Here is an 18056-nt window from a genome sequence, read left to right on the forward strand (position 1 = left end):
TTTAAAACTCCATTAATTACATTACATTTTTCTCAAGCATTGCATAAACTGAGACTTAGTTGTACAGCAGCATAAACTTTTCCACTTACTAAGCCAACTCATATACATTTTATATTTTCTGAAGTCAACAAAACCAGGTTACCCTTTAAAAAGTGTTTTTGAAGAATTCTACATACATCAGCTCAAATTACTTTTTTTCGAAAGAACTGTCAGTTTCACTTTAAAATATAATCAGAAGTACCTATTGAAATATTAATGTTTCAATTCTGTACTATTTCTACTCACCAATACTTAAGGCAGCCATCACTGTACCACTATTTACAAACATTCCTTTGATGTTCTAAGTTGAAGCCAATTTGAACACAGAAAAATACAGCAAAACGTTTATGCAGCTTTCAAGTTTAAAATTTTAAGGACACAAGACGAAGAAGTAATGAAGTGTTCATCTTTGATCAAATGGTTAAAAGCAAAAGAAATACTGTGGTGACTTCACATAAAGCTGCTTCCTGACACCAGGGTAATACAAGAAGCCATCGAGTTCTCACACCAAGTTTCAGTCATAGAATTCAGACAACTACTTCTGTCTCTAAACTTCTGTCCCACAGTGCAAATTTATTGCAAGTAAAAGATTTACCCATTAATGAAATGAAGTCTGAAATAGCTACAAATTAAGCATTAAATCATGAGGTGTCTCAAAGAAAATAAATACTACTAGCCCTCTGGGGACAGGGGACAAAGTGGCAAAGAAAGCAGAAAACTCTTCTCCATAGAAGGAGACTACAGATACAAAACAAATAAGTAAATCTAGAGAAATTTATCTTCGCTACATTGAAGTTCACTTTTGGATTAAATAAATGATACTCCAAGTTTTTCTCCCTGGACTTATTACAAAGACAGGTTACACTGACTTAAAGACATCTCTGTTGGACAGATGAATTCTTCCTTCACAACATTTTCCTCCCCAAAGACTACCAATGGAGTTGCCAGATTATCCAGATTTTCAAGGAAAACACTGATTCTTCACATACTGATCTTGTTACAATCAAAATTCAAATTGGTGCAATTCAAAAACTTTTAACAGAATAATGTGTTAGCTTTCTTTGCCCAAAATGTTCATATTACTCCAGTAAATCTAATGTTAATTAAGAAGTTTTCTGTAGCTTTCATATTTTGCAAGAATACCTCTTTTTCCAGGAATCATTCTATGTGCAGCTGCTAACAGACTGATAGTGCCTAATGAAATATTTATTAAATTCCACTATGTCACGATAAGCCATGAATTCATGAAGGCAAAACTTTTGTTGAAATATAATAGAGCACTAGGCATATTCAGGATGAACAAATTTCCTTCTTAATTTTTATTAGCATGATTTCAAGGTTATAGATTAACAAAATGTAATCTAAAAGAAAACTCTAGGAGGATTCTATAAGTCCCATGCAGTATTATGCTTAAGAACTGTGCAAAGAAAAGTACAGAATTCAAGAAAGTCACCAACATACAGAATTCAGAAAGGTCCTTTTTTTCTGTTTACAAAAAGGGTTAAAAAATTTGATTTTTGTTCAACTGGGATGGTTCAGTAACTGATTGCTAAACTACAGAAATATCTATATATCTTTTCACCATGGAGCCAAAACAGAAGAATTGTGACATTCTTTAGCTACACACTTATTTTAGTGAAGGCATATCCATCTGTTTCTATGGAAGATACCATGTACTTACTCTCTAATAGCTATTTTTTCAGAATGTCTTGAGGACACTGATGACATGCTTTGGGACATCTATAAAAGAAAGAGAAAAGCTATAAAGTATTGGCAAGCTATGATGCAATGTACATCACAGGTAAGAATATGGTAAGACAAGTAACTTTTTCAAACAGTATCTAGTCTTGTGGATTGTATTTGCAATACAATCAAAAAAACCAGCATACCTTTCTGTCATCCTGTTACGTATTGGGTTTGGCTGTTTGTGGTTTTCATCATTTGTGAATTATATTTTGTTGTGCTTTTTTAAATAGCTACCTTTGATTATGAAATTTCTTGTATAACAGATTTCTCCATCGTTAATCAAAACAGAAGTGCATTCCAGATCAGTGCCGGTGAAAATTTGTTCTGACCATACAGGAGACTTATGATATAGCTGTGCACTCTAACACAGAAACCACTGGCAACAGAAAAGGCTGATGACAGAACAAGTTTACTACAATTAAACTCTAGATGTTGAACTCAATATAGCATCTCAGTTTTTCTAAAAACTGCCATAATTGTAATAGACATTGCAGCACTCCCTGGAATAAAACTGAAGTCAAATTTATAAGATCAAACAAAGGTTCAATTATGTGAGGTTTTGGACATAAGAACTCTCTCAATATACATGCTTTTTGCCTTTACATATATTGAAATTAATTAATACTGGCACATGGACAACGTAATAGGATAAACTAGACCTAAAAATGAATATAAGTGTACACAAGCTTTCTACAGTAACTATGATAATAAGAAATAAAAATGGGTAACACTACTGACAAAGGAATACCTAGCCCACAGGAAGGCAAGTAGCTAGCAAAGCTGATCTGATGTAAATGTATCCAATTTCATAACCCTTTGTCCAACTTCCCTACAGAAGACAATTCATAATTGCCCTATAGAAACTCTGACTAGAGGTCTTGCAATTTTTCCATACATTCCTACTTCCTGGAGCATTTTTATACACTATTCAAATCTAGATTGCTCATACTTGAAGTTTAGCACATGATTTTTCAGCTGTAACTCAAATATTGTTCCCTACAGCATACTTCTTATTGTCAATCTTGTCCCCTGCCTCTCCCTGAGGCTGTCTTCATATGAGCTTGGAGCCTAGTCACAGCTCATTTTCTTCAATTCTTCAAAGAATGAGTCCAAATTGAGTGCAGTACAACACAAAAAGCTCTCAAATTCTGATGACACACTTCCAGCCACCTTCTTTACAGGATCCACTTCAGATTTTATTTTTTTTTAAGAGGCTGCATTTCTTTGTCTTATTCACATTATTCTTTTCTTTCTTGGAAAAGTTGCAGCTAGCATGAGAGTTGTCAAATTTGCTTAGATTGTTTGCAAAAGTGTTTCAAAGTTCTTTTCAGATTAAGACCAGAGATTTTCTTACTATTTTTAAAAACTGGATGAAGTATAAACTAAAATGCAAACTAGTTTGAGTTCTGTATTTTTCCCTAATTTCTAAGAAAAAGAGAACAAATTAGAATGTTGAGAAAAATTCCATTACAACTCGGAAAAGGATGTTTTATGTTTTTAATAGCCTTTACACTGAAAAAGTTCCCCTTCTCAATAATGCATATAAAATCACAAAAATCTTGCAATAACATTCCTGGCATTGAAACTAGTTCTTTTTTATTTCTTATTTCTTGCAGAGGCAGCCCGCAAGTTCCACTGCAATAGCCAGTGACCTGTGAAGATTTTTTGTTTTGCACAATCTCTTCTGAGTTCCTTATCTGAAATGGTTCAATAGAAACGAATACTGATACTTGTGTTGATGAATGTTTCAGTTTTACAAGAGCATAGGGAAGGAGGGGGAGGGGAGGAAGACGGATGAAAAGCCAAATGTATCCATAAAAAATTCATTTATGAGTAAAGAATTGAAAAGATCTTAATTTCCTAGCCCATTTGGAAATCAAATTTGAAATGCTTTAGAGATCAATGAATTGCCAATTTCTCCTATATGGCTCAGTATTAATCATAACAAACAATTTTCTATTTGTCATGTACACTGTGTTCTCTTCAATTTCATTTTATTCTGAGACGCCAAGAGAACAGAGATTTAGGAAGTCTACAGAGGTTTAGAAATCTGTCCACAGTGTTTTCAGTTTTATTGTAAAAACTACACTGAAATAACTTTTGTGCACTTCAGTGACATTCTGAATAATGGAATTCTTTTAAAAAGATGCCTTTAGATGTTTTGCAATAGCTTTACATCCTGAACAAACAGAAAAACGTCATCTTCTACTAGAGAAACTTATCAAACACTTTTGCTATGAAATTAACTTCAAACTACACAGATTCCAGTTTCTACCAAATTTCTAGGTAGAAGTCACCTGTCACTTAAAGATAGTGAGACTGCCATGGCCAGTCTAACCAAAGGATGTGTGTTTCCCAAACACACAGTAATTTTGTTAAGACTTAAAGGTGAGACCTGCTAGCAAGGATAAACTGTGGATAAATAAAAGATCCATAGCACAGGAATCAAGGGCACTCCATCACTATATTCTTTTTCCTGCCATAGGCATTTTCTATGATTTCAGCACTTAAAATGATGGCTGTTTTCATTTCCAGTTTGCTAGGCAGAACTAAAGTTCCACACCTTGCAAAACTGACAGGTGCAGTTTTTCTAAAACAATCTCCAAGTTATTGCTAACACTCCTAATTATGCTTCATGTGCAGGCATATTTACATTCTTGTAAACTGGCCTTGAGTCTACTGTTGCAGAAAACCTGAGCCAAGGTGCCACAGAAATTAACTCCTTGTATCCCAAGCCTGGATGGCCTGTGTGTCTTTTTCCTGTCCCGTGAATCTTTTTCATGAGAAGACCGCTAAGCTCAGGTGCCTCTGAAAGGGTATCAGGTCGCCTATTTAATTCTGAGCTTAACACTTAATTTTTGAAGTTAATAACACATTTTAGATTCTAACAAATTTGACGTTTTTAAGCCTTTATTTTTTCTTGAGATTTATAACATGCATTGCCCAAATACTTACCAATCTTTGATTTAATCTCTTATTTTCCTCTTCTTTCAACTGCAAAGTCTGAAAGAATATCTCATATGATTAACTGATTAATACACCTTATACAGTACAAACATCTTTTTAAAAGTTTTGATATGACTAGAGCCTACTTATACAATACTACAGCTTTCAGTTTTAAAACAATTATAACATCTTTTGAACAAAGACATGTAAAAAGCCCACTGAAGTCCAGCAATTACCCCAGTGCTACAAAACCCAATGCTAAGCTCTGCTTGCCTCCATACCCATACTTCTCTAAGTTAGGAAAACATCACTGACAGAACAGCAAAAGAAATGTAATATAACACTACGTTACAGCATCTACCTGTGACAAATCCTTTGTAATCAGATGACAAAATAAAGCATGTAAGTGCTCCTAGTCAGTAACATCCAGGCACTTGCATCATACAGTGCCACAATCCATTAACAGAAAACATTCCTGTTCACTATCTGGTCACAGATGTTAGTCCAAGTGATCCTAGAAAGCTAAAGACACTTTTTTTATTTTTAAGGTCAACTTTGAAAAGGCAACTCAGATGGAGTTAGATAAGACTGGAAAGTTAAAAATTACTAGAATCTGAAATATTCCAGTCTAACTACTAAGGATTAGTCTCACAACAATTTAGCCTAAGAGAAGAAATTACCCATTTCCAGGAGAAACCACTAAATCAATCTTAATTCCTGTCCAGCTATTTTGGATGCCTTAATTTGAAAAAGCAATCACAACTTTTCTTTTTCCTACAGAAATTATCTGGATCAGTGATCTGTCACTCTAAGTAGAAATATTACACCTGAGTCATTCATATTAAAGTTTACATAAACAAAAAAAACCCAAACAAAGCTAAGCCAAGAATCATGTATTAATACTGATCTTGAATTACTTGAGTCAATTACACGGATCTGAAAAGAGTAGAATGAAAAAACATCCCCTGAAATTATAAGCCTTGCAGACTCCATATTGCATCAGAGTACATAACTGACCACAGCACAACTTCACGCATATATACTTGTAAGTACTTAGTTGCAAGGCTTAGTCTCATGAACAATCTACTCACTCTTTCTAGCAACATGATCCTCTGCTTTTCTTCAGACATATGGACATTTTCACTAAAAGAGAAAGAAAATGAAATTTTTTTCATGATGAAAAATTATCTTTTCCCCCCAACCACCTTCATTCAGTGAGGAGTGCTTTATATTCACCAGTGCAGAAGGGCAGCATAGAGAGATACCTTAAGAATCAGCACTGACATTTGTGGCCGGTTTCGGGGGATTTTTTCTTTTCTTTAAGCCAAGGAGCTTCTTTGTTGCAACAAGGCCGTGAATTTTCAGTCATTGATTAGTTTATCAGGTTACATGGAAACATTTCTGGCATTTGGCATTATTTTCAAGACATGAGGAAGAAAAATACAGCTCCAAATGCTTTGGCAGTTAACCCTTGATATTGCAGTTCAGCTCTATGATGTCGTATTTTCCTAGTCTGTAGTTTAAAGGCTACTGGGAAGTAGTTTAAAGTGCTCTGGGACTCTCTGGCAGTAACACTAATGTGAACTTGCTGTTTCCATTTATCTGTGAGATAAACTGAGCACTGGGGCACAATAAAATAATGCTAACCTCCTAATAAGAGAGTCCATAAGAACAAAGAGTAATTCCTAAAATAAATTTTAAAAGCAGTTTAATAAGGAAGAAACTTTATTTTGTAGTCCAAACTGACTTGGTTGGGAAAACAAAATGGACAATGCTGGGGACAACATATGCTATCAATCCAAGCCCAGTAGAACTAACAGATTATAATTAAGCCATGCCAATCATTACTTCATTTCAGTTAAAAGGCTGTTCAGCTCTCATGTAATAGCAAGTAGTCAGCAGAAACCTGTAATAATTTCTGTCTATTTATTACCTGACTTTTAATATGTTGAGCTGTAATTTTTTTGTTCACGAATTTACCTACACATTTTGTTTTGCGAATCTGTTTTGAGAATTCAGTATTAGAATGGCTACTGTAAGAAACAGCTCTCCTTCTAAAGCAGGATATTTCCTTGGTTTATTATCAGCGCAAATTCAGTTTGGTAAGCAACAACTGTTTTCATCCTCACTTCCACAACACTATTTAGTGCACTGCGTATTGATTCTGGGTTAGGCAGCATCAGTTGCGCTGGGCACTGATTAAAGTGAATGTTAGTATATCTGATAACCCTTTGCTTTCATTCCTCTGCCAAAAACCTCATTCCTCGTGCATATTTCCCACTCAGGTTCACTATTTCTGCAAAAGGTATGAAGAAGAAGCTGGGATTGTTCAAAAAGCTAGTGGCATGAAAGTGAGACACTGTTCAAAAGACATATCAGTAACACACAGCCACCCACAGCTCATTCACTATTACAATTCTTCTGCTTGAATTACTTTTCATATACTTAGGTCTATTTTTTCATCTCAGGATTGTTCGGCCAAGTTTCACCTTTAAGTTGTATACTTCTAAGTCATCAAACCCACACATTTCTGATGATCATGACACCACAATTGTATGTGGTGTCATCAAGAACATCAAAGGTAGAAGGAGCATTAAACATGCTCATTTGTACTTCACAACACCTAACAGTCTACATCTACGGAATGAGAGCATGCTTTCTGTATTTCTACTACAGTGCTCCATACTTACTGCACAGCCATCATACTGGTTTCCATCGTGGAGTCCATTCTCCCTTCAGCTGCAATGTCAGAAACCAATCTGTCTGTGTCAAAAAAAACAAGCTTCTGAAGCTGCTGCTGCTGAGTAGGTTGATGGAGAAAAATTACTACTTCTTAGTTTATTAACTTCTTCCTCAAGCTTCTTCTTCTCTTCGAGTAAGCGAGCTCGATCTTCAGAAAGTGTTTCAATCAAATCTATGACACAGATAAACAAATTCTTTTAATAACAGCAGCACTAAGAATCAAACCCAATCTGTAGTGAATGGAATAGTCCTGTTAGAAAAGAAGAATACTCTTCAGAGCTTTGCTTACCCTTATCTTTTTCTTGCTGTTGGGTAAGCATTTTTAATTTGTCACTAAGATCATTAATTATGTTTTCTTTTTTCATTTTCTCTCTTGCCAGAACGGTGTTAAAGTTGGTCTGAAAACAGAAATTAATTACTGAAAAAACGTAATGTACAAATTTAATGTAACATACATCACTAGAACAAAGAGCATGCATTTCAGTTTTCTAAATTATAATTAAACAAGAAATTAATATTTGTTTACATATTGTTTAGGTGAAGAGATAAAATGTCTTCGTATTTTGATGTTTCCGTCAATTTTATTTTTAAACCTCTCATTCTCCCAAAACCCAAAATACACAAGTAGTACAATAATAAAGAAATCATTAAAAAAATTGTAAATTGTACTTTTCCTTTAAATACAATACTTTTTTTTTCAGTTAATGTACAATAGTTAAACATTTTGTATTTAAATATTTCAGTTAAAGTACAATAGTTAAACATTTTGTATTTAAAACAGTTACTATAAAGATTAAAATTAAGACAAAGCTGAATTGCATCAAGATATGATACACACAATAAAAGAGAAAAATATTACTAATACACTATGATTTGGATTAAGATACACAGGAATCCTGGTTAATAGCTTGAATAACTGGACACACAAAAAGAGGTTAGCACAGCCTGACAAATCTTTCTGATTCTTCAGTCCTTCTCCTGACCATTATGCCACTGAAGAGACAATCAAAAACTACCAACAACCATTTATTGAAAAGACATTAATTTCATTTTTTCTGTTAATTTTAAGAATGTCCTGACCTATGCCTATCAACTCTCAGTCTTAAAATGTCTCCAGTCTTTTTGGCAGGCTACATCCTTTACACAGTGCACAGAGACCTTTAGCATATGTGTGTGTAACAAAACTATCACACCACACGCAGAAGTTATACCTCTAAGAAAATGTCACTGAGGAGAGGAAAAAAAACCAACACAAGAAAAACAGACAAAGGTGAGTTCAGATACTCAGAATATTCAGTAATCAGTGAAGACAGTGTCATGAAATTTCAGCACCAACAGGATATACCATTTTACTGATTTGGGGCTTTTTGTGTAGGGTTGGTTTGTTTTTAACAAAAGGTTTCATCTTTCCCTGTAATTTGCTGTTAACATCACTGAACTTTCCTTTCTATGCTCTGCTGCACAAATTAAGAATATTACTTGAGAAAGAGGAAAATGGAACATTAAGGCATATCGTTATGGGGAAAAAATATCTAATTACCACCAATGTAGGAACTACTCCTATTACATTTACTATGTAAGGCTCACTTCAGTATTAACATTTGCAGTTCAGACATTTCAGAAGTATTCCTTCCCTTATAGCTGTCTGCAATTTTGTGTTCTCTGCACAAAATGACTCATAGCATTCATTCACCAAGCTGGTTGATCACTACCCTGTCTCTTTGTCCTTATTTGATCCTACCACAGCTGAAGTCAGTAGAGGTGCTTAAAACAGAAAATCCTTTCTTAGTGTTTAAATGCAACAAAGCTGTACATAATAGTTGTTACTAACGGAGAATTAATTCAAGAACTCAAGACTCATCAACAAAAACTGAGAGACTCAAGCTGCAAAAAAGGAAAAAGTGTGTGGACACAAATATAAAACATTAATCCAATGCAATATGATTTTGTATCAAGGTGTGGAGTAAATAGCAGTCTTAAGTAAACTGTAACATTTGCTTTGAACCTCACACACCACCCGACCACGCTAGTATAGTTCAAAAGCCAATATATTTTAAAAGTCAGTATGCAATGTGCCAAATCAATTAGTACTACAAACAATTAATTCAGTGTTGTCCATAAATTTCATAATAACTGGTATCTTTATGCATTTAAGAGATGAATATGTAAAAATTTCAAGCCCTTCAGCAAAATAAATCACAAAGATCCAATCTGGATTGCCCAGTTGTTCGGTTGTTGGTTTGGGGGGTCTGGGGTTTGAGGGTCTTTTTGTGGTGCTTATTTTTTAATGCTTAAGTGTTGGTTTCCATTAACGTACCACAGAATGGGTCAGGCTGGAAGGGACCACAGTGGGTTGGTCTGTTCCAACCTCCCTGCTCAAGCAGGGCCATTCTATCCTAGAGCACATGGCACAGGATTGCATCAGACCATTCTTGAGTATCTCCAGTGAGGGAGACTCCACGACCTCTCTGGGCAATCTTTTCTTTTCCAGAGTGACTCACACAGTAAAAATGTTCTTCCTTGTATTCAGGTGGAATTTCCTGTGCGTATGTTTCTGCCTGTTACCTCGTTTTATTAGTTTGCACGACTAAGAAGAGCCTGGCTCCATATTCTTGGTGCCCCCCGTTCATATACTTGTATACATTAATGAGGTCCTCGCTCAGTTGTCACTTCTCAAGGCTGAACAGGCCCAACTCCCTCAGCCTTTCCTCATTAGATGCTCCAGTCCGTCCATCATCTTTGTTGCGTATGTTTCTGCCTGTTACCTCGTTTTATTAGTTTGCACGACTAAGAAGAGCCTGGCTCCATATTCTTGGTGCCCCCCGTTCATATACTTGTATACATTAATGAGGTCCTCGCTCAGTTGTCACTTCTCAAGGCTGAACAGGCCCAACTCCCTCAGCCTTTCCTCATTAGATGCTCCAGTCCGTCCATCATCTTTGTTGCCCTATGCTGCACCGCTCCAGGAGCATCATGTTCCTCTTGTACTGAGGTGCCCAGAACTGGACAATACTCCAGGTGTGGCCTCATAAGGGCTGAGTTAGAGGTGCAGGACTGCCTCCTTCAGACCTGCTGGCAATACTCTTCTTAATGCACCTCAGGATTTCATTGGCCTTCTTAGCCACAAGAGCACACTGTTGACCCACGGACAGCTTGCTGTCCACCAGGACCCCCAGGTCCTTCTCCACAGTTACTATCCAGTAGGTCAGTGCCCAACCTGTACCAGTGCTTGGGGTTATTAGGGTAAATTTAGCATGAGTTGCATAGCAAAAGAGAAAACCCTACTCCATAACTTCAAAGCAACAAATGGAAACAATTTTCATGGGAGCCAAAGTAATAAAAAACCAATCAGCTTTACCTGCTGTTCTGCAGTGAGGGATGTTCTGATGTTCTGCATTTCTTCATTCTTTCTTTTCTCTTGTTCTTCGAGTTGCTCTAAGAACTTCATTTTTTCTTCATGAAGCTTCTCTTGAAGTTCAGCAACTAAGGCTGATTCAGCAGATGATTCAGTGGGAGGACTTAAAAGAAAATGTTTAGGCTTTAAATTTGCAGCATATACAGTCTCAGAATACATGAAATAAGCAAGCACACAAGAAGTCACAAGTTCATTTTGAGACATTTCTGAAATATTCAATAAACAATGTATCAAATAATTACTAATCCTCAATTCTACTTTTGCATCTCACCAAATTCTTACGCTTGGGCATTCTGTTTTTTTGTGAACTATGCTGGCTCTAACTTTGAAAGTTTTGTTGAGAGGGGATGCTCGTTTACACTTTTCTAACATAACAGAAAGTGTGAAAAGCAGCAAGGAGAACAATGATCAATTTCATCAAGATTCTTACTATGTCAAAATGCAAAGCCTTCAGAACTATCACATGATTAGAACATTTCCGCAGTAAATCTGATGCTAAGGAATCCAGTCATGAAACTCAAAACTCTGGATTGCAGAATCTGGAGCACAACAGTAATGACCATAAATGAAGGAAAGCATCAACAGTCATGGAGGCAAGAAGGATAATGACCTTAAATGACTTTTGAAACAGACAGTGTTACATAGGCCAGGTATTTTCCATCACTAAAACAAAAGCATTACCCACACATTTTTTGTTTTGCTTGAGTTATCAAGAACCACCTCTGAAGAATATGGAATAGAGAAATATCTTTCTTAGGCAACATTTGTGAAAACCTATTACTTTCAATTTCTAATATTCCTCTAGACCAGAATCATATTAAATCATATTAATATTGAAATTAATCATATTTAACCCCAAAGCTGTTAAACTGCACTAAATCAAAACAGGAATAATCTGCCTCTCAGATGGATTGCATGGACTACTGAGTCTTTGCAAATGACAGTCAGGTAAAGGATATTGTTATTCTGCAAAGAATGCTAGCACATTACCAATTTTTATACCTCATCACTATATCAGGCATTAGGCTTACACATTTAATCTGCAAATGTCTCAACAACCACAGAAACAGTGACAATGTCTAACTTGCTTATAGCTTTCAAGGTACCAAAAGCATGTACATTCAGAGACTGGGGTTTCTTTGCAAGTGAACTGTTCTACTCTAAGATGACAAAGGATGTATTGACCAATGCTGCCACTGTTCTACCACATGGGCATATACTAAAGATATTAACTATTATACAGTAGCTAAGCACTCAGAAAGTCCTGAAGAAGCAGTAAATAGAAGAGCTCTGAAAGGCAAAGTTCTCAAAGTGGCAAAACAACATTTGACACTCCAGAAATCAGAAGTAAAACAATCAGAAGAAAAAGCAAGTCACAAGACATTCAGGCAAATCATCTTTTGTGCCACTGAGAAAACATTTTTGTGCTTAATTAAATTTCAATTTATTTCTAAATGAAGCCTAGCTAAGAGAAGAGAGCATGTGCTCTCTAGAGAAACTCCACTTCTGATGATGGTCTGACAGAAGTGGCTGGGCAATACCAAGGCTGGAAGATTGCACAACAGCAATTCTGTTTTCAAAGCAGTTGGGATTCCTATTCTATTTTTGTTTGCAAAATTAAAAATCTTTTAACTAACCATCAAACTGCTTAACAACAAAAGTCATTAGAGAAATTGTGGTTTTCAGTTAATCTTGGCTAGTACATAATACATAATGTAAAAAGAGCAAATAGGAGAGTTACAAATGCCTTGCAGTTTAATTATCTTTCCTAATTATAATGACTTGATTTTCAGATATATGAAGCCATGTTCATTTTCATATGGTGGTAATGCATGGATCACAAACACTTCTTTGTAGTCTTTAAATATTTTTGTTAGTTTTCATGAAAGTTCAAAAACTACATTTCCGATACCAGGTCACATTTAACAACCTATCCCTCTGTCTGTGCCTTCTGGATGGCTAATGTAACATTCCTCTTGCAAATAAAGGGCACTTATATGACATGCATATAGGCACATGCCAAAAAAGTTGGTTTCTACCATTACAAATTAACGGCTAAACAATGACTGAGTGAGGATAACAAATCCACTCAAGTTACTGACATATCTTGGGGTTTTAGAAACTCAAAAACCAAGTGACTTTGATGTATTAAGACAGATTCACTTAACATATATGCCCTCTGGAGATAAAACATAGCATGTCTTTATTCCTAGAGAAAAATACCTAACAGCAGAATAAAGGCATAAAGAGGAGCCTTAGGAAGCAATACACATTTCAATGTCACACTGAAAATGGAATTACTTGACAGAACTTGTAACAAACTACTAACACTTCTTTAGACTGAAGCAGATAATATTTCTTTGAAATATATTGCTATCTGTTTTATCCAGTTCGATAAGAATACACACAGCTGTGCTCAGAAGTTCGAATTTAAGTGTAGGTGGATTTTTAAGAAGTCTGATGACACAGCCACATCTTTTTCCTGTTGAGTCAAGCTTTTAAAACTTCTACAGTGCATTAATACACAGAAAAGGAAATGAACATATAATTTATCTTTTTTCTTCTCATTTCACCGTATTTCATTAAGAGAATATTTTCTTCAATTAAGAAGGGTTGTTTTTAAGTTTCATTATATCCCAACCTTAATTCAAAGAATATAATTACCTTGATGCATTTTTTTGTACACTGACGTACACAGACACTAACACGATATCATTTAATGATGAATATGTTTGCATATGAAAAAACCTGAGGTAATCGGACTGAGGAAGATAACTCAAGTGAAGCAGATATTCCCATTTCCCTTGCGTCAAGCAAAACATGTTCACGTTAAAGACTCTGCATAACTTCCCCTTTCCTTCCTTTTAACTTTACATTGATACTTGAAAGTTAAAAGCTAACTTAAGTCTGTACTCATGTTTTGCAGTACTCTTCTGGCTTTTATGCCCACTCTGTCCATCTTATTAGTCTTTTACCATTTCAGCTACTTGGTACATCCTAATACCTGGGAAAAAATTAAGTATTGTACAAACAAGATCTATCTGCGGCATTGATTAACACTAGAAGAGCACAAATGAGTTTATGCACTTTTTCATTTCAAAATAAAGTATTGTTGCTAAGTATTAGTCACACCGAAAAATTCTACTATTTCCATTCCATAACACCATAATCTACTCTGCTGACAGGCATTACTAACTAGTTACCAGGTAAGATATGAGAAGTCAGAAAGTATAATTCTATGCAGTCTTGCAAAAAAAAAAAAAAAAATGCATTTTTTGTTTTAAGAAGAGAAAAGCACTGCAGAAATTAACAATAAAAACCAACGATGTTAAAATGTTCTTTAAAATTATGTGGCACACATGTATTTCATTATGAAGCTCAAACCAAAGACCCCAAAGTACACACACAGGGCAGCAAAAGTCAGTGGAGGTTCACGTGGCTATGGGGCAGTTCTCCGTCAATCCTATAAACATTCCCACACAATTTTTCATGCCACCATTCTCACCAACTTTGTGTATAGCTCGCCAATAAAATCAATTTGCCAGCCTAACTTAAAAGCTAGCCACTATGTCCTCTCACAGTGCTAACAGCTGAGCAAAAGACGAGAAAGGAGAGAGAGGCTGAGACCACAAAAACTGGAATTTCAAGCAACTTGCTATTGTGGAAAAACTCCTTCAGTGCAACATTATAAGACTGAAATATAAAATCTCTATTGCTGTCTTGAAATAACATTATTTAAGATATTTTACAATCCTTGAGATTACCTACAGACACGGTAACATCACTACCTACAAAATGGAAGTAGCCTGAAATGTGAATATAGAAATCAACCGAGATAAACAATATTATAAGTACCTAGAAATTTTACTTGTTGCTTAGTACATCACCAATATACCATCTTAATTACTTTAAAATACTATGAAAACACAGTAACTTAATTCTTACAGTACCTCCGATTTACTTGCATCTCAAGTTGCTGTATTTTTTCCAAAAGCTCTTTTTCAGCAGCTTCTCTCTGCAATTCAAACTCTTTACAAGCAGTTTGTACTGCATCCTCTTTTTCACAATTGAGCTTCTGAATGAGCAACTGCCTGTCTTGTTCTTGGTTAGATACTAACAGTTCTTTCTCTTCCTTTAGCTTATGAATAATTGCTTCATATTTTTCCTGCTGCTCACAGAGAAACAGTTTTTCTGTTTTTTCCTTTTCTAGGGCATTTACTTCCAACTCTAACTTACTCTGTAGTTCCGTTATTTGCTCTGAAAGTCTTTTTTCTGCCTCGGAAGTTTTTTGATGAAGAAGACTGACTTTATTTAATTCAGTTCTAAGCAAATTTGACTCCTCTTCATATCTACCTACTAGCTCAGAAATGCACTGATCTTTCTCAATTGTCATCAGAGTCCTTAGTTCCGATAATCCCACTTGATATTCATCACTGCTAATTTGTATTTTATTGTTTAATTTATCTATCTCCTTTTTTAAGCTTTCAGTTTCCTTATCAATCTCAGATCTTAAAGTCTCTTGTTGTTGGCTTCTGCTTTCTTCCAAAAGAAGCTTCATTTCATCAGTTTCTGCCTCTTTCAGGGCAAGTTCAACTTCTAATTTGCACCTCAAATCAGACAGATCTGAAACCTTGAGTTGTAACTCTTCTACTTGCTGTTGTTTCTCTTGCATAACTACTGCATGAGACTCTTGCATTTGTTCAAGTCTATGCTGGTTCTCTTTTTTCAATTTATCCAAACAGTCCTTGTGCTCAGCTAGCACCTTCTCAAATTCCTCTAAATGCCTTGCTTGTAGATTGCTTTCCAGTTCTTTTAAATGGCTTTGCTCTAAACTCTCAAGTTCTGCCCTCAGGAGTTGTAGTTTTTCATTGCTTTCGACATGAAGCTTTTTCAAGTCTTCAAGTACTATCTCACGTGACTGTCTCAGTTCTTTAATTTCAGAATTTTGTGTCTCCATTTGGCATTCTAATTCAAGTAATTTCTGGTCTTTTTCATTCTGAAGACAAACTACAGCTTCTTTCTCATTTTTTACCATTGCAAATTCGTCATTCTTATTCTGAAGAACTTCTTCAAGGCCTACTAAGTCACCTTTTAACTTTTTAATCTTCTTTTTATTTTCTTCACCATCCTCCAATAATTTATTAATTTTAGTCTCATATTCACTTTTCAAAGACTGTAATTCATTTTGATGTTTATCATTTAGTGTTTTTTCAAGTGAAAGTTTTACCTTCTCAATGGTATTTACTATTTCTAAGGAAGTGCATTTTAAGGAATTAGAAAAGTCACACTGTTCTCTTTGTACAAGTGTTCTGAAGTGGCAAAGATCTTCTTTTATACCTCTTAAATGTATCTTTGAGTCTTGGGCAATAACCTTACACTTCTCCACACAAACATTGAGAGAAGCATTTCCTACTGGAACATCCTTTACACAAGAACTTGTATCTTGCATACGTCTACTGTCTATTGCATTAATAACTGAAGAATAAAGAGATTCCACCATCATTTCTGGACTTTGTGGGTCACTTATTACATTGGGAGATACTGGATTTTCTTCTATTACAAATTCATTTACTGCTGACATAAAGTCAGATTCTGGACTTTCTGCTAATGAATCCAAGTCTAATGATCCTTGCTTAAGAGCTTGCTCCAAGTTGGGATGGGCAATAGTTTCAAAATCAAATGTATGAGCATCAATGCTGTCTGGAGACAATTCTTCTAATGGAGCCGGGGGGCACACAGGAGGACACAGGGGACCCTGAAGACTGAGTGATGGAGGAGTTCTTGAAGAGGTAGCAATTGCAGTTCCTGTTGCACTTTCCATCCTTGGTGTGGTAGCAGATTGTGGCGATGCTTGACTATTGGAGGCCTACAAGTTACAAAATATGAAATAAACATTTAGTTAAGTGATAGACAAAGCTGTTAATATTATAAATTGATTAAAAATTACCTGGCAAAACAAGACCTTAAAAATTCAGCCCTCTTATCCAAAGTGTGTACTACTAAACCTTAAGTAAAAACCGCAGAAATTCAGAGAGACTTTCCATTAAGTTCCAAAAAAGCATCATTTGTAAACACATAAATATTAAACATTCATCTACTCAGAAGACCTACATAGATCACATCCAATTGTATTTGAAATGGCTGAAACATACATTTGGATGATAAAATACTGATATAACCAGTCAAAAACAAGCTTTGCTTCCTAACAGCCTACTGACTTCAGTTTTCCTAAGAATTTTGCTACTAAAATATTTCTATTTTATTATTGTCAATACTATTATTAAAAAAAGCATTGTTACCCAGTCATTACTAATAAAACCAATTAAGGTTTAGAAAAAGCTGTACTACAACAAAAGTGTTGTCTTATGAATTGTTCTGTGCATGAGAATGTAGAACTAATACAGTATAATGAAGGGCACATTCTAATTAAAAGAAAAATTCTGACTTTTCAGAATAGAAGATGTCAAAGCCAGAGTGGATTTCTTCCCCTTCATGTGCTCATATTGCTCCCAATTTTTGTCATTTTGCCTGTATTCCACCCAGCCTGATTCAGATCCTTGAATATTCAGCTGGAAAGCTAACACTTAGAATAAATACCCATAATAATCCATGAGTAACAGAAGCTTGTAAACCAACAAAGTTTAGGAAAAGCTTCTCCACCTTCATAGAACTGTCCCCAAGTAATTCTGATCAATTCCATGGCTTTTGATTCCTAAAAGGCTAATAACTTTCCTTCAAATCAATTTTCCAATTAACTGTGATTTGATAACATTTTAAGTCTCATTATCACCAGTTCTTGTTCAATGCTATATGAATTATAAAGCAAGATCTCCATTTCTAGTGCATACTCTGCTGTAAACTACATGTTTGAAAACCAATCTTAGCTATTTCAAAGACATCATACATATCTATGTGGTTCTATACTGTCACGGAATATATACTTTGGGTGAATTCAGCTGAGTTTGGTTTATCATAGCTACATACTCATGAAAAAGCTGGCAGCCCACAGCTTGGACAGGGGCACTCTCTGCTGGGTTAAGAACTGGATGGCCCAGAGAGTGGTGGTGAATGGTGCCACATCCAATTGTTGGCCGGACACTAGTGGTGTTCCCCAGGGGTCAGTGCTAGGCCCAGTTCTCGGTAGTATCTTTATTGATGATTTGGATGA

At 35.5% G+C, this 18056-nt stretch overlaps 1 protein-coding gene across 1 annotated transcript in view; it reads right to left on the bottom strand.

Moving 5' to 3' along the window:
- Positions 1–17921, bottom strand: part of LOC103800610 (RB1-inducible coiled-coil protein 1-like) — a gene marked incomplete at its 5' end in the record, with an annotated part of 22149 nt that extends 4228 nt beyond the window's left edge. Inside the window, 9 exon segments of the mRNA XM_009072994.1 lie at positions 1721–1779; positions 4741–4788; positions 5823–5874; positions 7422–7505; positions 7507–7645; positions 7763–7871; positions 10832–10991; positions 14839–16754; positions 17913–17921. Of these exon segments, the coding sequence (XP_009071242.1) occupies positions 1721–1779; positions 4741–4788; positions 5823–5874; positions 7422–7505; positions 7507–7645; positions 7763–7871; positions 10832–10991; positions 14839–16754; positions 17913–17921 (2576 nt within the window).
- Positions 17922–18056: the final 135 nt, after the last annotated feature.

This window comes from Acanthisitta chloris, unplaced genomic scaffold, assembly GCF_000695815.1.
Source record: "Acanthisitta chloris isolate BGI_N310 unplaced genomic scaffold, ASM69581v1 scaffold20800, whole genome shotgun sequence".
Classification (NCBI taxonomy): Eukaryota; Metazoa; Chordata; class Aves; order Passeriformes; family Acanthisittidae; genus Acanthisitta; species Acanthisitta chloris.